Source organism: Ostrinia nubilalis, chromosome 13, assembly GCF_963855985.1.
Source record: "Ostrinia nubilalis chromosome 13, ilOstNubi1.1, whole genome shotgun sequence".
Lineage (NCBI taxonomy): Eukaryota > Metazoa > Arthropoda > Insecta > Lepidoptera > Crambidae > Ostrinia > Ostrinia nubilalis.
In genome coordinates this window covers 761526-784024 of record NC_087100.1, presented here as the reverse complement: position 1 = coordinate 784024, position 22499 = coordinate 761526, and the positions used below count along the sequence as shown (strand labels likewise).

General features: G+C 37.4%; 4 protein-coding genes and 1 long non-coding RNA gene across 9 annotated transcripts in view; 2 read left to right on the top strand and 3 right to left on the bottom strand.

The window, feature by feature from the left end:
• The window catches only part of LOC135077373 (histone-lysine N-methyltransferase E(z)), a 31430-nt gene extending 28884 nt beyond the window's left edge, over positions 1–2546 (top strand). For all 4 annotated transcript variants that reach the window (XM_063971902.1, XM_063971900.1, XM_063971901.1 and 1 more), the window contains exon 16: positions 2415–2546. In XM_063971902.1, the coding sequence (XP_063827972.1) occupies positions 2415–2475 (61 nt within the window). In that variant the 3' untranslated portion in view covers positions 2476–2546. The remainder of the gene's footprint in view (positions 1–2414) is intronic.
• A 1007-nt stretch (positions 2547–3553) lies between these two features.
• On the bottom strand, positions 3554–5125 carry LOC135077099 (FAD-linked sulfhydryl oxidase ALR). Its single transcript, XM_063971673.1, has 3 exons — positions 4767–5125; positions 4356–4549; positions 3554–4134 (listed from the first exon to the last, which is right to left on the bottom strand). Exons 1-3 carry the CDS (start codon positions 4878–4880, stop codon positions 3972–3974), a joined length of 471 nt encoding a protein of 156 aa, XP_063827743.1. The 5' UTR covers positions 4881–5125; the 3' UTR covers positions 3554–3971.
• Positions 5126–5335: 210 nt separating this feature from the next.
• Positions 5336–10896, bottom strand: LOC135077381 (cytosolic Fe-S cluster assembly factor Nubp1 homolog). Its single transcript, XM_063971914.1, has 9 exons — positions 10755–10896; positions 10586–10666; positions 10225–10385; positions 8548–8649; positions 8143–8233; positions 7998–8069; positions 7642–7835; positions 6834–7020; positions 5336–5661 (listed from the first exon to the last, which is right to left on the bottom strand). The coding sequence occupies exons 1-9, from the start codon at positions 10783–10785 to the stop codon at positions 5627–5629; spliced, it is 954 nt and encodes a 317-aa protein (XP_063827984.1). The 5' UTR covers positions 10786–10896; the 3' UTR covers positions 5336–5626.
• Positions 8952–20199, top strand: LOC135077377 (tektin-3-like). 2 transcript variants are annotated; one of them, XM_063971906.1, is made up of 11 exons: positions 8952–9455; positions 16309–16448; positions 17135–17386; positions 17457–17547; positions 17713–17854; positions 17924–18021; positions 18090–18209; positions 18303–18435; positions 18622–18752; positions 18876–19030; positions 19932–20199. In XM_063971906.1, exons 1-11 carry the CDS (start codon positions 9411–9413, stop codon positions 20140–20142), a joined length of 1518 nt encoding a protein of 505 aa, XP_063827976.1. In that variant the 5' UTR covers positions 8952–9410; the 3' UTR covers positions 20143–20199. The 2 variants fall into 2 exon arrangements, with proteins under 2 accessions (XP_063827976.1, XP_063827977.1); XM_063971907.1 differs by lacking the exon at positions 8952–9455 and adding an exon at positions 16007–16160.
• Positions 11090–11753, bottom strand: LOC135077098 (uncharacterized). Its single transcript, XR_010258390.1, has 2 exons — positions 11609–11753; positions 11090–11400 (listed from the first exon to the last, which is right to left on the bottom strand). It is a non-coding gene; the product is annotated as an uncharacterized LOC135077098 (long non-coding RNA).
• Positions 20200–22499: the final 2300 nt, after the last annotated feature.

Genomic DNA, 22499 nt, shown 5'->3' with positions numbered 1-22499 from the left:
AGCAAGTCTGCGGTCTATGTCATTGTCTTTCAATCTTGGAATCGGTAGGTAACCCCAAAATCGTGGGGGTTACCAGGGGGTGCCGTAGGACTTACGCCGCCACTGCAAAGATGGCATTGGGAACGGGAACGGGAGTCTACTGTAAACACTTCGAACATAGTAAACGCTTAAGGAGGTTTGCTACGTGTTTCAAGCTGAATTCTACGCTATAATATGTGTGCACTAAAGAACAGGGGTGTAAAAAACGCAATATTTACATCCTGATCCACAGCCAGGCAGCACTCAAACAAAAAGCCACCGCCTCAGTGAAGGTTGAGTCTAGAATTATTCTAGATGCAATCGTAAAGATGAACAAACTCGGAAGGCATGAAAGTGTCCCTGATGTGGGATACCTGGACATACACGGATCAAATGCAATGGGAGAGCCGTCAGTCTAGCGAAACTAGGGTCAGAGGCGATACCTATTGGGTCAGAACTGATACTTACCTTTATCTAACGGCATACCTATGGCCATATCCAAGAAGCACAGTGCTGAATGGGAAAGCTCCAACGATATAAGATAAGCATCTCCAAATCATTCCTAAAGGGAAACACAGGGTCATGGAGAAAACTCATTAAGCGGAAATAAAAGGTACCTAAGCCCAAACAATTACTGGTACGCAAACTGGGCATTATGGAAAGAACCACATGTCCCACAAAATGGGCCTGACAACAGAAGACAGCTCTTGAGCATGTGGAATACATGTGGGGTCCATGAATCAATACTGTAAGGATGGGTCTACTTGAGTCAGCATATCCGGCATCAGAAGACTTAGAAGGCTTTCACTCAGACGCTTAATTCACCTAAAGAATAGGATTTTTTTGGATGATAGGGAATAAAAAAATGGAGCATAAAGATCCTAATGGGTCGCTGTGGACTACGCTTAGACCTAGCTTAGCTGAACTTAGGCCCTACATAAGATAACCCAGACAGCAGCAGCAGCTTTGTATCAGCCTTGGCTACTGGCAGTATATCTAGGGATTCGCGTATAGGATCAGGTGCAAGCAACCGACTCGAGTCTTTCCTTTACCCGACTGGTTGGGGGTGGACCAGAGTCGATAGCAAGATGGAGCCTACATGGACCGGTTTGCCCGTAGCTGCCGAGGCTTGTCTGGAAATGGTGAGATGTAAGTGCAAGAAGTAGTGCAGAAGCTGGTGCTGTCTGAAAAAAACCACTTAAAAGGTCACAGCCGTAACCTTTGTGCTAAAAATATCTCCCGTACTATGATTGTGAAACCTCATTTTCCTCACACTTACCTTTCCGTTAAATCACTGGTACAATAGTATGTAGAAATAAAGGTGTTAATTAAAATAATAATAATCAATAAAACGTTTAGACAAATTAAAGTTCTTTATTTAGTGCTTTCTTCTTATGATATTTTCAATATTAAAATGTATTTAAGCTATTTTCAACCTTATGTCTCACACATAGAGTTCAAAATCAATTGACGAAAAAATACAAATTATGGTAGATTGATGTGCCAGCAACTCTAAATAAATTCTAAAATAATAATCCTTGCTTGCTTATGAACCAAATAGTATGAATTCATGGATAAAATAAATATTTTTTTCCGATGCGCAATAAAATTCGCCCGCTGTGTCCTGAAGAAAACATTTTTTTCACCTACTTTTTGCGAAAAAAGTACCATACAATGTTATATTTTTATAATCCTGATAAATGTAGCTTTCAGGTCATATTTTTTTTATTAGATTATCTCCAGTGGTTTAAAAGTAAACGACGTTTATTTAAAAAAATACTTTTTGGTTTTTGTGAATTTTACTCAATATTTCTAATTTTTTGTATGAAAAGGCAAAAAGTTTGTTCTAGAAATGAATTCGCCATCCTTTAATTATCCGAAAATGATACCACACTTGCCCTAATACCCATAGTTTTGAAGATATGGGCCTTAAAGTGAAGCGCGGCGGAAGGAAACTTGCCCCCCCTCCCCCTGCTATCACAGGGGGGGCTCCCGATGTCTACCGACGGAAATCCACTCAGGAGCACCCAAAGAACCACTGTTGCAAAAATGAGCCTTCTATACCAAAGTGGAGGGGTCTCCATACAAATCATTGCACTAAATTCCCTACTATTATGGTTGTATCCCTGTTTTGTGCACCAAATAAAATAAATAAATAAAATAGTGCGGAACCGATCTGAGAGATTTGTTTTAAATGCTGGGTCGCACTTGACACCGTTGACTCGTCAAAGTAGTCCATTATTATTATTGTGCATGGCGGCGCTCCAGCAAGGGTCGTTGCATAGTAAGTGACGTGCAACACGCCTCACCCCTAAAAAGCTTTCCGACTTTAACGTTTTTTTATCAAATTGTCAAAACGTTATTCTATTATCTTTATTCTTGAAAATTTCTTACAGATATGGGCCAACCGAGCAACTGAAGTTCGTGGGTATAGAGCGCGAAATGGAATTCTTATGAGAGCAACCCAAGCAGTGATCGGTGCCGATTCGCACGCCACTGCCGCCGTACATGTGGTACTAATTGGACTGCCCAAGTCTAACTTCAGACACTGTTAAGACTTCTAAAGCTATTGCTAGTTATGTTAAACATAAGAACGTGTATGCCTCGAATATAATGTTAAATGTTATCATATAATGTTTATGTTGATTGTAATAAGAACATTAATTGTTTGTGCCTGTGCTATTCAAGGCTGTATAATGTAAGAAAGTCTGATTTGTATTGTAAAGCAATAAGTTAGAAGGTAAATCCCAGCTCAATACAATATACATTTAAAATATGGATGATGATTATGGATGATTTGATTTATTAAAAAACAAAATCAAAAAATCTGCACGAGATAATTTTGTTTTGGTGAAATTGACAATATTTTTGTAGTACATTTATAATAAGTACTACAAAAATATTCCTCTTGCAAAAAACGTGCTAATTGTTTTTTTTTTTTAATTCTCATGCATATTTTATTATTCAAAAATATGAAATGTTGTCAATCCAATGCTGAACTGCATTTACTGCATAGAGCAGAAGGAAGTTATCCTTAGGGTAATATACTTTTAATGCCTATTAAGTAATGTAATTTGAAATGTAATCAAAACTGTATCAGTGTTTTTTTAACAATTTATACAATTAAAATTTTGGCTATACACAATAATTTCATTTTACTAAGTTTATACAGGTTGTTATTTTTATAATTGAATAAAGAAAAAGGATTGATTGTACTGCTGAAATGCAACAACTTTCCCCAAGGAGCGAAGTTGTAAATATTTAAAAAAATCCTTTCCATACAAATTGTCATCAGCAAACAGTCATTTAATTAGTATGGGCATGGGATTGGGAACATTTTTTTAAGACCGATATTGGTTCTGTGGTAGTTGTATTTAAGTACTAGAATCAACCCTTTTTGTTTGATCAACTTCAAAAATAATACAAACAACCTTAACAAAAATGTTGAAACAAATGTGATCTGTATGGCCATCATTTACATCACAATTATTGTATTCATTAGGTATTCATAAAGATAAGTTAAAAAAACAACAAGTAACTCAATAGAGAAATAACATTTATTAAAACTTTCACAAATTCAAATGTACACTTTGATAATACATCTTATACACAGCATATACAAAATACATTAAAAACATTGACATGGCAACTACTTTTCAAACACTGCTGCTGTCATAACAATTGGCCCTTCACAGTATGTTGTACACACTACTCGAACATAACATTACTTAACTTGAACTAAACAGGCACAAAACTAAATAAAATACACTAAAAATACTCTCACAGTCATAAATGCTTATCAGCATTATCACTAGTTATCAGGAACCATCATATTTGTGAAAAATTTTGTATTTAGCTTGTATAAAAGTAATTAATAACACAATAGAAATGCAGAATTGCAATACATAATTCTATGACAACTGAACAGCATTTATACTGTGAAGGTACCTTCGTTAATCACAGGAGCCGTCCAACCAACCGTCTCGCCACCGTTCATGCACTTTACTGCAGTCAAATATTGGTTTGTCAAGCTTGATGTTGACGGTGTTGTGTCGGTCACAGAGCCATCGGGCCAGGTGGTCTCTTGACTCTGTCTGTGGTGGGTGCTTTCGAATGCTGTGGAAAAAAAAATTCAATTTAAAAAAACTAGACCACCACGGTTTTCACAAGGTAGATAGTACTTCATAAAAGGTCTTTGTATGCCAAGAAACTACTTATAACTGTTAGAAAACTTATGAGTAAAAGTGTAATTTTTGGTAATAGAATATTGAGTTGAGATACTAAGTTAGCAGCATGAACTCAATTTATGTGAAAATGTAGATGCATAAAATACTCACTCTTCCTGGAAGTCTATTGCACAAGGTTCACAAGGGTAGAACTGTGCAAAAATGTTGAAAAATTTTGCCATGTCATCCGATTGCTTTCTTGTAGGTTTCTCTGGGAAGTATGAAGCCATAGAGTGAAGAAACCCCCATGTGGATCTACCCAGCTCATCTTTGTCTAATGGACAGTCCGTTGGTTTTGAAGTACTCTGCAAGTGAAACATAGGACATGTATTGTGCAATGAATGTGAAAGGCTCACAAAATAATGTGTAAATGTCACATTCAAAAATTTGAGCTGGTAGGAAGAAGGAAAGCTAAGAAATAGACTTCTGGATGGTATTGAGCACATACATATTACAAGATAAAGTAATAATGATGTAACTATTACTAGAACCTTGAGCTGATAACAAACAACATAACCTCACCGGTTTGGTTGACGCAGACAAGCTACTCTTGCTCTGCATCTTGGCCCACGATTTAAAGTCTGAACACGCTCTGCAGGGCTTGTCCTCTTCCTCTGAGCGATGCGACGGCGGCATTTTCGGGCGAACTCTCGCGACAGGGCCAACGAAATAACCAAAATCTATGTTGCAACATTCACTCGGATTACAATAACTTCATGACTTGAAACTCAGTCAGGCAATTACGAACGAACTGTATGTAATGAAGTTTCATAAAAAGTATTCGAAAAGTTATTTGTGCCTTATTTGCCGGTCTTGCGAAATTCGAAATAAAATTATTTTGTGCTCCTACAGCTGTCAAATAAATTTATCGTCACACTTGTCAAGAGTGACATTGACATTTCAATGTTGCCACTTCGAAAATAAAAATCTTGTTTATGGTTTACATACTTTTATTTCTGGTGAGATATTGGATAGCGCTCATCGAGTAGGCATATGGCATCTCTAATTTTCGAGTTTCGTGATAAACCCACTCTACATGACAAGGGTAAACTGATAACTTTATAGCGTAATGTAATAAATAACTCGAACACATTTTTAAAAATATATTGAATGGGCATCAATAAATTCTCCTAAGGATAAGGTATTTAAAATTGACTAGTTATAATAAAATATATTCGTCATGTTCATACAATCATGATCACTGATAAACCATACAATATAGTACGGATAAAACTATTCACAAGTAACTTATGATAAGTACAAGATGGAATAACACTCACGGCTGAGCCATTTTGTGACAAAGTAATATAAACAACATAGCTCTTTTTACATAAACATTGTAACATAACATTGATTATAAAGGCAGCTGCATCTTCATTTTTTCAACTTGTTGTCCCCTCACAATTTTTCACGATTTCTGCAAAAAATAAAGAGCGAAATTGTATTATTAAGACAATTGGAAGAAGAAACCAAAGAAACGCTGCGCTAACGCGGGCAGGGGAGTGAAAATGATTTCATGGTCAAAATCTGGAGATACCTAACCATAAATGATTATGAAAATAATCGGGACTATTCCCACCGGTCCAACCCCTTTAAAGCAAGGATCTACAGCTCGACAGTACGCACAAAATTTGCCAAACGTCACCCTACTTCTCTGTTACCGTTTTTATACAATAAAATCTGCCGCAAATTAAAAATTAAAACATTGACAACTCGCCAGGCCAAACTTGAAATAGAATCTTGGCTTAAAAACCTTGATTACCCGGACACAGAATGCCTTCTTACTTAAAGACTAAGAAACCTCTATCACACACACACACACACACACACACACACACACTCACAACACTTTACACACAACACTCAACACATATCACCCAACACACAACTAAATTTACATATTTTGTTAGCTATTAATAAGAATAATAAATAGATTTTAATTATATACCTATACCTACCTACATAATTACTTAAGATGTAATTTTACTTGTCATCCTTTAATAGAGACTAATACCATTATCATTAATGTAAGCTTTGTTACTATTATTATTATGTTTTAATCTTAATTTCTTATAGCAATAAATTGCCTGACTTGTGTGTTCTCAGACCCCAAAGTAAAGATCTTCTTGTAAAAACTAAAAGGCTCCTGCGACACAAGCTATGCTTAGTGCAGAAGCCGCTAGTCATAAGAATACTCTGTACATTGATTTAATGGCAATAAACATTTTATTATTATTATTATTAAAAACCCAACCAGTGAAGGTCAAGTTTGTCCCGGGGGAAAGTTAAACTGTCATTGGACCCGCAACAAAATTAATCAGAAGAACATAGGAGTTCCAATTATGAAAATAAATAAGGAATATAGTCTGGTCTGTGAGCACGTAGAATTTTGTCCAATGACCCTAAGCTACCCATCCTTATCGCTCGCACGTAATTATGTTGCTGTCGCGCTCGCACACTCACTGCGGACGCACGTCGCACAGTCGCGACAGCAATATAATTACGCGCGAGCGATAAGGATGGGTAGCTTGGGGTCATTGGACAAAATTCTACGTGCTCACGGACCGGGCTTTAGAAGTAATAACTCACTCTTCACGATGTCCTTGAGAGCAGTAACGGCGGGCGAGTTTGGCAACTCTTGTATGAAGTCGCGGCCGTCGTCGCAGCAGCGCGCCAGGATCGGGTCCAATGGCAGGGATCCCAGGAAAGGCACGGCGAGGTCCGAGCACATTTGCGGCGCACCACCGGTCGTAGCTGGGAAGATCTCGCTGCGGGACTGGAAGTGAAATATTCATTTGAATTTGGCCATGAAGTAGTAAAGCAAATGTTTTGGAGTACCAAATTAAGGCTTAAGGAACTCAATGTATAACTAAATAGTCGGCCGTTTGGTGTAGTGGTTCAGAACGGACTACTACGCCGAGAGGTCCCGGGTTCGATTCCCGGCCGGGCAGAAATTGAAATGATGAATTTTAATTTCTGTGACGGGTCTGGGTGTTTTCTATGTATAATATGTAGGTATTTACAAAAAAAAGTATTTAAGTATGTTTATATCCGTTGTCTAGTACCCATAGTACAAGCTTTGCTTAGTTTGGGACTAGAGGCGTAGTGTAAAATGTCCAAGGATATTTATATTTATAAATAGCGAACGTTACAAACAGGCGAATAATTCTTACGGCCAGCTGGATTAACTTACTAAGATTGGGTCCAAAAGAAGACAGTCAATAACAAGATCCAAGAATACGCTTGGAGCACGGATCTTTAGCGGTAAGGGAACCACGCGGGGACTGTTTCGGTGGGCAAAAAAGTTCAAGTAACTTTTTATGAGTCATTCACACAAAACATATTACGATGCGCTAAGCGATCTTTTTTGGCTGAGAGAGTTAAATCCAATACTCACGCTGCAGTTGGGACAGACGAACAACGCCATGTTTTCCACGACTCCCAACACCGGCACGTTGACTTTCCGGCAAAACTGTAGCTCCTTGCGTACGTCTAGTAAGGCCACCTCCTGCGGTGACGTCACCACAACCGCGCCGGACAAACCCGCCTCGCTTAGGTATTGTACGGCTGATAGGTGCTCGTCCGATGTCCCTGGATGTAGATAACATGGAAATTAAAGCTCGCTTATCAAAATATTACACAAAGCTCATATAATGCGATGGTCGCTTTATAATCAGTGGAAGGGACAAGTGCTTATTCATCCGATGGGATTAGATCGATACGATGGAAATTGCGTTGCTTAATGTGACTCACCTGGCGGTGTATCAATAAGCAGGTAATCTAGATCTCCCCAGTCCACTTCGCTCAGGAACTGTTTGATCATGCCTGTAAAAAAAGCTTGTTATCAACTCATCGCAAGTATTTTGAAACATATTAGTTATTGTCTATTTTATCTTACCGTTTTTCTTAGGTCCTCGCCATATGACCGCGTCGTCTGGGCTCCCCAGAAGAAATCCGATCGACATTAGTGATAGATTGTCTGTAACATACTGAAAAATATTTGTTTATTGATTAAATAGTGGGGGATGGTCATGCAAAAAGGATCATGTCGAAATGAGACACATCTTGGATCTGTAGCTGGCAGCCATTAGCGGTTCCCAAAGCTTCACCTCAAGTCTAGTGAAGAGAATTTTTAGCATCAAGTTGTAACAAAAATGCAAGCAACCTTTTAGGAACAGTTTTCTAATCGCCAATAATTACACCGGACTATCCAATTTGGACTTGCAGCGCACGATTGGAGCGCAGTGAATCTAGTACAGAGCCAGCTAATGGGAAAGATAATAATAAATAATAATATGCTTACCACTGGCGACCAGCCCGAACCAGAATTGTGCACTTGCTCGCCGCGCACGCCCAGAAGCCGCGGCTGGCTCGGCCCGCAGATGTCCGCGTCCAATACGCCCACCTGTGGATAAGACATTGTTCTTTGTCACAAAGAAAACGGACTTTAGAAAGACTAATATGATGCCTGAGTAAGAGTAGGCGCACACCGTTGATTTTTAGTTGGCCGATAGTTGTGTATGAAGAATTGGCCAAATCGAATCGGCGTAGTGTGCGCACTCCCATACATGCCCATAGTGATCAACTGCCCGACTAAACTATCGGCCGAAGAAAAATCAACGGTGTGCGCCTACTCTAAAAACCGAAAAGATAGTAGTCAAAATGTCAAATGAAGAACGGGTCCACCTCTCGTTTCCACCGCTGAAATTCCTATGTAGCCAGGATATAGCTATAGCTTGACAGAATAAAAACCCCAAACCAACTTAATTGACGTCAAAGGCTTACATAGAGGGGGGAGAGCCTCCTAATTACGGTTTAATCAATACAGAGTGCAAGGACGTTACAATAACAGACAACAGAATACAGGGTGTGATTCGCGAAGCACACTCATCCAAAAAAGGCGTCAATAGTGTCGACAATGTTTGTTGACGTTTTATCGGATTTCCCGATAATCCAATACGTTTGTACATGCATGTAGATAATTTAGGGCGCGTGTTTAAAGCCTCCTTCAGTACCAATACATCAGCATAAAACCTGACCTATATACCGCAAGGCAGCGGGGTCGTACCACGGCGCGCCGGGACGGCTGCGTCGCGGACGTTTGCGAATCTTTGCCGCTACGCCACCGGAATCAATAGACGTGCAATAGTTCTGTTTGTTGTTGCAATGGAGTTCGGAAACACTTACGAGAGGCGCTCGAGATATAATAGGGTATGTTTTATAAACATGATACGCCACAGCCGACACACAGACAATTGGGAAGGGATAAGAATGCGCCAAATTGAAAAATAATTCACTACCAATTTGCACTCTTAAAGTATGGTATCCCAACTGTAAAAGATGATATAGCTTTCTATTTTTTCCTCCATAAATTTTAAAGGACAGATCATTGGTTGCTAAACTGGTCAATTTTTATAACAAGAAATGATAGAAGAAATGCTAAAATTAATTAAGATTGGAACTGTGTGCCTGTAGTTCTTTTCCCTGACAAGAATTAATATTTGTATTTTTCTTATCATCTTATTGAATGCTCATAATATAACATTAAAGATAAGGAGGCAATGACAGTACCATTAAAGCCTGTGTTATCTACAACCCTTCAAGGGTCACTGGACTACATATCTTGGATGGAAGACTTAATGCTAAATGACAAAGTTTGCCATCAAATAGTTATGTTTCCATTTCTAACTTCTATTATCAATCTTCTAAATTAAGAGTGATTAAAGAACTATGAACTATGATTAAAGAAATATGAACTACATACTTTAGCAATTTTAGCAAACCTAATTTATTTATGTAGCTAGTGGAGTAGCTACTTGTGAAAAAAGTGCTGAGTTGAAGCCATAATGCTTTTGGCTAGTCATTTACTGATTGTGTCTGAGAAACAATGAGAATTGTTTTTTCATTGATTCAATACAGCAATCAACTACTTTGTACACAAGTAGTTTAGAACAGCAATAGTAGTTTAGCATATACTTACATTGATGTCAGGATTTAACCCAGCTAGGGCATGTCCTAAGAGAGAAGTGACAGTACTCTTGCCCACTCCTCCCTTTCCTGACAGTATGAGAATCTTGTGTTTCACGTTTGACAGTCTGTTCTTGATGATGTCAATAGCTGGATCTCGGACTGATGCGGCACCTGCAAATTTGTATTATTTTAGCACAACTATATCAATTACAAATTTTAATAATACTTCCTTGCCTATGTTATTGTGGAACTTTAGGTAGATCTAATGTTAAACCTAAAATATTTTATAAGCTTCATAACCTTCAGCAAGATACGCAACCCTGTTGCCAGGCCAAACAAATTAGCAAAAAAGGGTATCAATTACTACTAACCAGAGGCACAAATATTCTGATTGGGGCAACCAGCACACGCTGAAGCCTTGCCAGCATCCTCGCTCTCCGTTCCAGGGCAATCTATAAACATTTCAGAGAGAAAATTACAAAATTATCCACATTATAACCAACATTGTGCAATACATATTTATGGGTTATTATGACATACGTTGAGGCGCGTTTTCAGGATAGCCGCTCATCCTGATGATATATTGTTGGAAACACTTCGCTTATGCTCAATTCGATGTAAAATAATCACACAACACAACACGGCCTGAAATTCCAACCAATGGTGATTGTAAACGTCAATGTCAAATTGTGATCAGATAGGAAACGGCCCTAGTATTGGTTAAACGATAAACAAACTGGTACCGAGCTAGATTGTCCAGTAGGTGGCGCTGAATACAATATGGCGTCTGCCGCCCACAGATTAAATATACCTGTCATACTTTTTTATGATCCGTTCCTTTTCATGTATTGCGGTTAAAAATAAAACTATTGAAGTATCAAATGAAACTTTATTGATGAAATATAACATGAAATATTTTGTTTACGAAAATCAATAAGCATTAAAACTATTGGATTTTAAAAGATTACAGTTACTGTTGTGATTACAGTAGGTACATTGTTTTAGTTTTTACATAATGTACTCACGGCTTGACATTTGTATGTAACTCATACAAAATAAGTTGCGTTATGACTTATAGTAAAATAGTTTTTAATGTTCTCCATAAATTCACATGTTCACTCTCACTTTGGTTCTGTCCAATCCAATAGCCACTGTAAGCAGGCCAGATCTACACGTTTCTCACCACCTGTAAAATATATGAAATATTTGTAAATTAAGAGCAAAAAGATGCGCATGTCACCGTAAGACTGTAATCTCCTACATCATCTACATTCTACACTAATATTATAAAGAGTACAGCAGATGAACAAGTGATCTGTCTTATCTACCATACCTATCTTACTGTCTGTTTTGTTTCTAGATTTGCACTACTTTGTTAAATAAAATTAATTTACCTTGTCAAATGTGTACTTGTCAATCAATTACATGTACATTCACAGAATCTGGATTCCACCAATCTGTAATTAAATAATTAACTTTTATTTGATCCTAGTCGAAAAGCGTCAGAGGATAGTGTTAGAATCATTTTGAGGGTGTTTTAAATTTTAAAGGTACTTACCAAATCTGCCGTCTATAAGCTAAAAGGCCGCTAAATGACATTTGGTCATTTTTCACTTTTTTAATGTAACGGTAATAAAAAAAAATTCTCTATCGATCTGTCTAGGAACGGTTATTCTATCTTTTACCGTTCTCAAGATATTTGTTTTCAAAAGGCAGCTAAATACAAAAAACAAAAACCTTACATCGCTTAAAGGTCGTTAAACGGCACAACTAGATTAGAAGGCAGCTATACTACTTTAACGTTTGGATCGATTGAACATTTTTACTATCAATGCTTAGCTATAAAACAGTTAATATTCAACAGTTAACTAAAAGGTAGCAAAAGTGTTTTTGCGGCTTTTTAGCTTGGTTACGTCGGAGTATAATACCTGGCATATACTTAACTAAAAGGCGGTTATACGCTCTTACCGAACTAAAAAGCAGTTAAAATAATTTTGCGGCCTTTAAACGTTGTAGTGTTACTACTTTTACAATTAATATACTATTAGAGAAAGCCTTATTAGACCGTACGTAAAGTAAAATAAATATTTTCCTCTGTGTCTTGCATAACAAAAAAGCCGTTAAATAACAAAACATCGCTAAAAAGCCGCAAACTACCCATCTCGCCTGTAAGTATAGTTCACTTTGTGATACCGGACTATTATGTATTCTGTGATACCGGACCAAATTTTAGTATGTTCTTAAGTATGTCTGTCGGAGCCCATCTGTAAAACGTCTGGTCCCGGAGAAAAGACATCGTCAAAACAGCAGCTGCAACATTTTGATAAATGCAAAGGATTCTGATTCTTTGAATCTTACATGCATGTGGGGGGTGTCAAATGATACCATAACTGTTTTATAAAGGTATGATACGCAATATCAACTAAATAGTACAATAATGAAAATATTTCAAATTAAATGAAAATTACAGCTATAAAAACCAAATATTTTTAAATATAGCATCGAAACTATACAAGATAGACAAAAAATACATGTGGCAGACAAAACAAGCTACTCATTAGCTATCCAAAGAATAAAACTGTGACTCGATCAAATTGAAAATGTCTTAGTTACATCGTTGTTAGTAAGGCGCTCCCTCTACTTCATGCGCGTGTAGTTTGTTAGTTTTAACTACTTTCAGTGGGAAATAAGACGAGTGAATGACAATATTGTATGTTTATAAAACTTATAAGAAAGAAGAAATGCCACAGTATTGAAATGGATACAATTAAAAAAAAAACATTAATAAAATCGATTGAAAATACAAAAATAAATCAGTTTTTCCTCGAAATTGACAATAAAAATAATAAACTTGCTAGTAACCACCGTTTATATTTTGTAATAAATAATTTAAAACTTTGCTTTGGATTAATAAGTACATATTTGTATCTAAGCTAAGTACCTACCTAAGCTTATAGGGGTCTTTATTTAGTTACATAATAGGCCAGTCAATGTCGACATCAAAACATCGTAAACACGCTTTTTTACAGTATTTATGATGTTGTTAGGTCCCTTTAGAGTTTTTACCTTTATTTGCAACAATGCGCCAAAATGTAACTTTGGCGCTTTCTTCACTGTTTTGGGGAAACTACCACAAGAGAGCGTTTTGTCGATATCGTTGCTTCCAATGCTCTTAGTCAATTTTTTTGGAGATACAGCAAGTCAAAGGAAATAATTTATAATACTGATTAACTCAAGCGCTTATTTCAGTTATTTTAAATATAAGAAATGTTTCCAGGGTTCTTTGTTTAATAGTTTTGTAAAGTCAATTAAATTTTCTACAATTTGAGCTTAATCTAGCATTCTAGAACCTTAAAGATATGCCTTGTCAGAGATAAAATTTTTTTTCGAAAGTAAACATCTCAGCACGGTCATTTGCATAAATCATGAGAGAGAAGTTGAAGAAAATATAATTACTTTTCATTTGATTTCAATAATATGGTATTTCTAGGATCATAGAAACATAAGTTTGCTCAAGAATGAAAACAGTAATAATGATAAAAACAGTGTACTGAATAATTTGGTAATATATTTAAATTTAAATTTAAGAAACATAAAATACTATCATTCACTCGTCTCCTTTCCCACTGAAATTAGTTGAAACTAATAGAGTACAGCTGTCTAGAGTAGAGAGCGCCTCACTCACAATCACAACTATGTAACTAGGACATTTTGAATTTGATTGAGTTAAAAAAAACCTGAATAGATAATGAGTTGCTCGTTATTTGTGTGCTTTACATATTTTCTGTCTATTATTTATATTTTCGAGACTGTTAATTGAAAATAATTATGGACTTGAGATTTTATTTTGATAAATATTTTCGTAATTGTAATTCAGCTGAGGTTATTACACATATTACAGCATTATACACCACTTAATTACATTTAATTTGATACCCCACACATGCAAATAAGGTTGTTAGAACTAGAATAAAGGCAATTTTTAAAATGTTACCCTAAGAGAATGGACTATTTTATTTTGTAATCACCATTCCCGATAGTTTTGTGGAAAAAAAGAACTTTTCTTTGCAAAAACTTAGTTTGATTTTATAAGTTAACGTTTAATTTTGCAGGATTCGAAAAATACAGATGTGGATAGTGCTAGCCTAAAAAGCAGTTATATGAAAAGGTTTAGTAATTAACTGCCTTTAAGTTATGCATAACTGTATTAAAAGTTGTTAAAAATTTTTGGAAGAGAAGTTAAGCGATATCTACTTGGCTAGAAGGCGGCTATGTGTAATTAGCCGCTTTTTTGTTATGGATATGTTAATAACTTCCTGTCTTTTCTGGCAGTTATTAATAAATCCATAACTTAAAAGCAGTTATGATTCTTTAGCCGCCATTTAGTTCTGCACACTTGAAGCAAGCCTTAAAATTTTACAAAGTTAGAAAGGAAAATGTGTATTTATTGAATTAATTATTAATATTTTACAAAATCAACTTACTTCATGTGAAAGTTGAAAAAAATACCTTTTTTTTGGTATATGACAACATGATAAAATGTTTATAGATACTGAGCAGCATCGGTTTGAAAATTTTGCCGCTTTTTTCTGCTCTAGCTCAAAATTAGATTTTGTCATTTAGCGGCCTTTTAGCTTATAGACGGCAGAAATGTTCTTATCAACAGAAGTTAATATTCATCTAATACAAATCTTCCTAATTTAATGCATTTATGTCATGGCATAACTTGCAAATGAAATGAGTTCATCGTTTGTAATCAAGCATTCTTGGTCTGGTTTTATTGCTTATATAGGTTTCTTCTAAACTTATTTGAATAGGAAGTAAAGGTTGGTTCATCTGGATTTTAAGTAACAGTTGATAATAATGATCAGCACCGGTGATTCCATAGCAAGCACTTTTATTGTAATTGCAGCTTAACACCTTATAAGTTCGATATTAACCTGAAACAAATAGGTACTTAGATTCACTGTATAAAACACGTATCATCATTCACTGTGTCCTGCAAATCTATGCCTGCAATGTACCTACGTGTATTGTATTTTGGGTCCAAACTCCAAACTCCAAAGTATGTTGTTACTCCATGAAACGATCCATATTTAGTTTCCATTGATTTAAATGGAGTTATGAATGATATTGTAATGAAGATTTAATCCTTTGTGTGGTTCAATACTTGATAAAACATGATGTTGCTGCAAGCTGCAATAACCTTTCTATGAGTGGAGTGGATATCTTACTTGAGAGAAATTTCTTCTTAAAACAAACATCAATCCAACTGGCAATCCATGCACATGTAGTTCTAATTAATATTGATTGAGAAATTATTGATTTTAGATAAAATTTGTTTAAAGAAAAACACGTTTTTTCGATGAAAATTTTTGACGTTTTTTTTTTTTAATAATGTCACAGTTGTAGACTTGAGACGGAACTAAATTGATTAAAGTGAAAATTACGACTTTGAATTAATATACTTTTAAATAAACATTTCATTTATAGAATGCAAATAGATTCAATAAAATAATTTATTTATAAATAAAAGTTGAAGTTGTAATTCGAAAATGTTTACTAACTTGATTCCAGACACGCAAAAGACCATTGCCATTGTCGCATAAAGGACAACTATAAAAAAAGTCACTTCCTCTCGGAACTGTCAAAAAAATTCACTCTCTATGGAGCTGTCAAACTCTATGGCGTTTCCACCCCGTGATTGTGATAAGAGCTGTCATTGTCATTTTTTTCTGTATGTTGGTATTTAAACCGGATATTGAACGTTTTTCTTGTTTCTTACCGTTGTTTATGACCGGATATTCACTGTTGTCATGACTGAAAATCAAACGTGAAAATCATTTTTGAATTTCATTTTCTAATCAATTTTAAATTTTTCTAAATTTCTATGGTCTGAGACCATTTAATACATATAAAATGGCTAAGGAAGTTTCTATGTGCACGGTAAATATACTGATATTTATTTTCTCCATCATGATTCAGTTAAATTTACCCGGCTGCAAAAAGAAGGGTACAGGTTGTAAAGCTCTACTAACTCTACTAATGGTCGAGATCGAAATGTTCTATAGCATATAAAATTTTATTTTTACAGCAACTCCAGCAATGGAGCCCCGTGAAGGATACTGCGGGGTCACCGAGCGTGCCTCCTCAGGTGGGCTACTGCTTCCACTCGCCAAAAAAGCATCCCTGGCGACCCATCATGGGCTACGAGGAGATCGAAGTCACACCTATGTGAGCACCATGTTTTTTTGTTTTAACTAGCCCCTAAACTATGCACTAAGCTGGTACATTATCATAGTGGCGATAAGACCGCCTAAATTGTATCGACTCTTGTGTATCTGTTACGGTTAATGTGATAAATTTAAAATTATTAATAATAACCGGTTATTATGAGCAATTCCCGACAGTAGCGGTGAAAGTGATAAATTAATCACATTTAACAGTGATTCTTTAATAATTCAACCTTAGTACTAACAAATTTCATAAAAGAGAACAACATCTTGTGTACATGTTCGTGTACAGCCAAACTTTTGAACGTTTTGATATCATATATTAATATAATTTGGCATAATGAGTTTGGAATGTTTCTTGCATAATATTACTTTTCCATGATGCCTATAACATAATGTTTTAATTTAAAGTGAAAAATAGGTTAAGGTGCGGCGGGGGTGGCCCTTGGGCCACCCCTAAGCCGCCTATTTAGTTTTATACACACATAAATGACCTCATATTAATCACATTTACCAAATCATGCGGTAATTATTCATAATAACCGGCTATTATTCATAATTTTCACATTTATCACTTTGACCGTAACATATCCTTTATTTCCTTGTCTTGTTTGGTGTGCCTACAATGTGGTGTCCTATTTTCTATTCATTTCCTGAAGATATAACGTCTTTCATATTCTCTTTCAGGCCAGCTCAACCCATAACCAACACAATGGTGGATCCGTGCTACACTCCCGCCGGCATGGCCGCCGAGCCTCTCCGCTTTCCTAATCTGGTGACCGGCTTCGACCGAAGCCCCGAGCACGCGGCCCGCGCTGCCCTCTATACGCGCTACACCCAGTACGAGTGGAATCAAAACAGCATCAAGAACTATAACGAGTCTGATGCCAAGAGGAACTTCTCGGAGCGAGTCAGGAACGATATCATGCGAATGCTCAGGTAAGATTTCACGCTACTGCTACTAGTTTTCTCATTTCATCCCTCTGACTGATAACTTTGAGATTTTCAGGGAAACTGATGAGATTGGAACACAAGGCCAGAGGGATTCAGGTCGGAGAATCGGTGAGCGAATCACCGATACGACCTTTTGGCGTAATGAGGTAAGGAAATGAAAGAACTCTAGATCGGGGTCATTTATCTTTTCTCCAATGCCAGGATTTGCAGCTTAACCGGCAAATTCAATCAGGTTTGGCTCCCAGAAGACAATAGAAGTTGGGATTTTTTGGCACTTATATTTTTATACAAATTTCTAATCCACTGCTTAGGTGTCGATAGAAATGGAGCGTCTAGTAGCAACTTGCGAGAAGCTCAACGACACTCGAAGGCAACTGGAGCGCGCCATCGCCGGTATTGAAGGCCCTCTTCATATCGTACAAGAATGCCTGTATCACCGAGAGAAAAGGCAGGGTAAGGAGAAACGAACTAGGACATGCAATGCCTAATGAGGAATGGATAAAGAATATTAACATGTTCCAGGTCTGGAGCAAGTCCACGATGCTGTGGAACAATCTTTGTTGAAAGAAGTTGCTATCTTGCGCGAGTGCCAGGACAAGTTTAGGAGTATGCTAGAAAAGGTGACCTCTTCATTATAACATCACAGTTTATACTGAAATTACTGTTACTCATACTATCATGTTACCAGGTGCGAGCTCAATCGAAGAACTGCAGAGCAACGCAGCATGAGCTGGAGACAGATATGCGAAACAAGGAGTACGCGTTGGGTATCGATTCCATGTGTCACCAGCTCAACAACTTCTCAAAGGTAAATCTTACGATGACACATGTTGATCAAAGGATTCTGTTAGGTTTACAAGATGAGGATCTACAAAATCTTTCCTGGTGTTTGTTTGTTTAGGGCTTACAATTCTACGCGGGTATCGAGCGCTACGACCCGACGGTGTGCGACACGGCGCGCTGGGCCGCCGCCTCCGCCGCCACGCTGCAGCGATCGCAGTCCGAACGCGCCAAGGCTGTGCAGATGCTCTCTGGTAATGATTACACCCGGAACAGTCACTTCGTTAAGTAAATCGGACAAAGAATATGCATAAAAATGAATTCGCGTAATCTAATCGGTAAATCCTCCAGATCGTCAAGACTTTCTTATAGACAGACAGAAGCATCGATCTTCTTCTTGTCCATAAATCAATGTTCATGATTCATTCCTCATCATCCAGATACCGAAAACCTCATCAACGTATCAGCGACGCAGATCTGGGACCAATGGAGCAACACAAACAGCGCGTTCACGCGCCGGATCGCCGAGACCATCGAGATCAAGAACAAACTGCAACTGCATCTGCACAAGGTAAAATCCTGCTCCATGTGAATCCGGCTCGAAGGACCATTTTCTGAATATCAGAAAATCTAGTTTTAATCGTATATTTTACGCAGATATTAGCATCTCGCTGAACTGTCCCCTTCCTTACAGATACAGCAGGAGATATTCGACGTGGAGAAGACGCTGGAGCTCCTGAACAAAGCCATCGAGGACAAGCTGCAGCCTATGAAGGTGGCGCATACGCGGCTTCAGGCGCGCACCAACCGCCCGCACCTCGAGAAGTGCCGCGACGAGGCGCAGAACAGGTCCCGTACTTAACTCCTATCTTGTTCCCCCTTTTTTTTTACGTAGAAAAAATGCATAAAACTACATACCCGCCGCTGTGGTCATCATCGCGACTGGTTATGTGGGGCTCTCTCCGCCAGAAGGGCGGGGCCTACCCACTAAAATAACCACGAATGTCCATCTCTCTGAGCATAGAGGAAGTACCGGTGTAGCGAGACCTTGACCCGATTTCCGCCTATGCCCAGTTTGTCCACGGTTGCAGACCCATCTTTTGACCACGAGGACATCTTTTGTGTGGCGCTATTGCGCTCTCCACCATCTTGTATATCTTGTTCCCCCCGGCTGCAACTCCTGTGTAGCCAGGATCTACAGCTTGCCATAATTAGCCTTTTGTTGCCCCGTGTTCTACAACTACCCTCCCTCGTCAGTCAGTCAGGACTTTTTTGCGCACCCCACAAACTGCTCCGTGCCTAGGCACTGCTCGCACCGTTCAGAAGCTGGCATCTACTCGTAGACTGGTGGAGCAAATATGTGCTAGAGAGCATCAGGTGCATGAATTAACAGAAACAGGATGTCTACGTTAAAATACGTTGCCAGATACGAAATATGAGGGTAGTCTGTTATGTTCATGAGGTGTAAAGCCTGGTCCGTGAGCACGTAGAATTTTGTCCAATGACCCCAAGCTACCCATCCTTATCGCTCGCGCGTAATTATGTTGCTGTCGCGCTCGCACACACAGTCGTACAGTCGCGACAGCAATATAATTGCGCGCGAGCGATAAGGATGGGTAGCTTGGGGTCATTAAACAAAATTCTACGTGCTCGCGGACCAGGCTTTAGATGTAATAAGAACCTGTCCAAAAATGTCTGTATACTTCTACTATCTTATTTACATTTTTCAAAATATCTATCCTCCTTCCAGACTGGTGAAAGAAGTCTGCGACCTGCAAGAGACGATGGAGACTCTCCGCTCTAAGATTGCGACGGCCGAGGGCACACACCAGACCCTGCTTGGAGTCCGAGCGGGCCTGGAAGCAGACCTCCGCAACAAGACCACCACGCTGTTCATCGACCGCGACCAGTGCATGGGGCTCCGCCGCGGGTACCCCGTCACGGCTGCCATCAAGGCTTAGATAACTTTTACTTGTTCTGTACACACAGTGATGAAATAGATCTTTTATTAAAATTCAGATATGTTTTTTATTTGAAACACACACCCCATTTATCAGCATAGATCAGTCTAGTGCAGGGTTTCCCAATTTTTTTTTGCCAAGGAACCCTAATTGTTTATACTTTTCCTAGCGGAACCCCCGTACTACTCCGCCCGCACGCCCTGCCCCTCCCTTGTTCCGCGTACCACCTTTCGGGAACCGCTGCACGGTGGGCTGATATTAGAGCTTCATAGACTTAGCGTCGCTCAAAAATCAAGTGCCTAATTTTGAAAAAATAAATATGCCAATGTGTTCCTTTACCAAAAAGGAATATTTTATGTTATGTAACGTTTCTTGATAAAGTTATTATTTAATAAGTTATTGACAATTTCCTTTTTTTTTGTATGGAGCTCAACATTTATTTTTATTTTATTCGTTATTCTTAAGCTTTCTTAAGAAATTGACTTTTGTATTATGTAATGCAACATATAAGCTATGTTATCACCAAGTGTCGCATTTCCCCTTCTGACCCACCGCACTACCAAACCACACTACCAGTAGTGTCGTGGGGAATATTTTTTCCCTTCTGCACTACCAAGCCAGTAGTGTCGTGGGTAACATACATCTTCATTCCCATCGACACTACTACCATAACTAAATGTAAAATTTGTAAAATTTTGGATTGTTTTGTAATAAATTATGTTTATATGCAACCCTAACCTCTGTGCAATTTTGCAGTTTTACGGAATTTACTGAAAATAAAATATTACCTAAAAGGGCTTATACCTATATAACTTTGCGTGAAAGAAAAACAAAAATTAAATTATTTTTACCCGACTACGGCAAAGTAAACGGAGGGTTATGATTTTGACAGGCTATGTATGTATGTATGTTCATCTGTTCCCTCGTAACTTCTAAAGTACTTATCAGAATTCGACGTCCGCTAGTTATAGGCTATATGGAGTTTCACAAAATCTAATGTGGCGCCCTCTAGCGGACAAACCATACAGAGTAAAAAAATAAAGTTAAGATAAATATGCCGTGTTTGTTATCATTTGAAAGCGCTTTACTTGTACATTTACCGTAACATGTACATAAGCCCTTTTAGGTAGTATTTTATTTTCAGTAAATTCCGTCAAACTGCAAAATTGCACAGAGGTTAGGGTTGCATATAAACATAATTTATTACAAAACAATCGAAAATTTTACAAATTTTACATTTAGATATGGTAGTAGTGTCGATGGGAATGAAGATGTAAGGCCCTTAAAAATTACCCACGACACTACTGGCTTGGTAGTGTAGAAGGGAAAAAATATTCCCCACGACACTACTGGTAGTGTGGTTTGGTAGTGCGGTGGGTCAGAAGGGCGCATTTCGGAAATCTTCGGAACATTGTCATTTTGGACTTTAAAATAAAAATAAATAAAAAATTTAAATAACTGCCAAATTTTGTAAAAATAACTACGCCAATGTGTTCCTTTGCCAAAAAGAAATATTTTATGTTATGTAACTTTTCTTGATAAAGTTATTATTTAATAAGTTATTGACAATAATTACTTTTTTTTTGTATGGAGCTCAACATTTATTTTTATTTTATTCGTTATTCTTAAGCTTTCTTAAGAAATTGCTTTTTTATTATGTAATGCATTATAGAAGCTATATTATCACCAAAGGACGAATCCCGGAAACCCTCGGAACATTGTCATTTTCGACTTTAAAATAAAAAAAACGAAAAAGAAAGCTGTTATGTACTTTCTTCCGTACTACCCTAACAAGGTGAAGAACTAAGCGCGTTTTTTATAGTGGTGTTCCCAGGAGGCCTAATCCACATGATTACTAAGGTTACTAAAATATAACATTTGTTTTATGAAAATTAAGCCAGTTTGAAGTTATGTTTATTGGTTCTAACCAATAAAAAAAACAACTTGAGTCTACTCAAGAGCTACTTTCTGAATCTACAAAAGTAAAGCTTTCTTTCTCAGTATCAGCCTAGACATCAAATTGATCATTTAGGTATAGTGGACTTTTTGGTGGTGTTGAAAACCTTTCTTGATGGCAATTACGTCTAAGTTATTCATTTCTTTTGATATGGCTTTACAAATATCACATCGCTGCTTGTGCAGAGCTGCCATTTATCAACGATATTATTTTTCTATCTATCAAGTGAGAATCAGTTATTACGAGATTTGCTTCCAGAATTACGATCTATTAAATTTTCAATTTCCGCGTCCATTAAGTTTTTTTCATTGATAACATTAAAATAGGTCGACAATAATTAAATGCAGCTTATTTTGAATAAAAAAAAATGGGTCTCCTTCATAAATTTGAAAAAGAAATG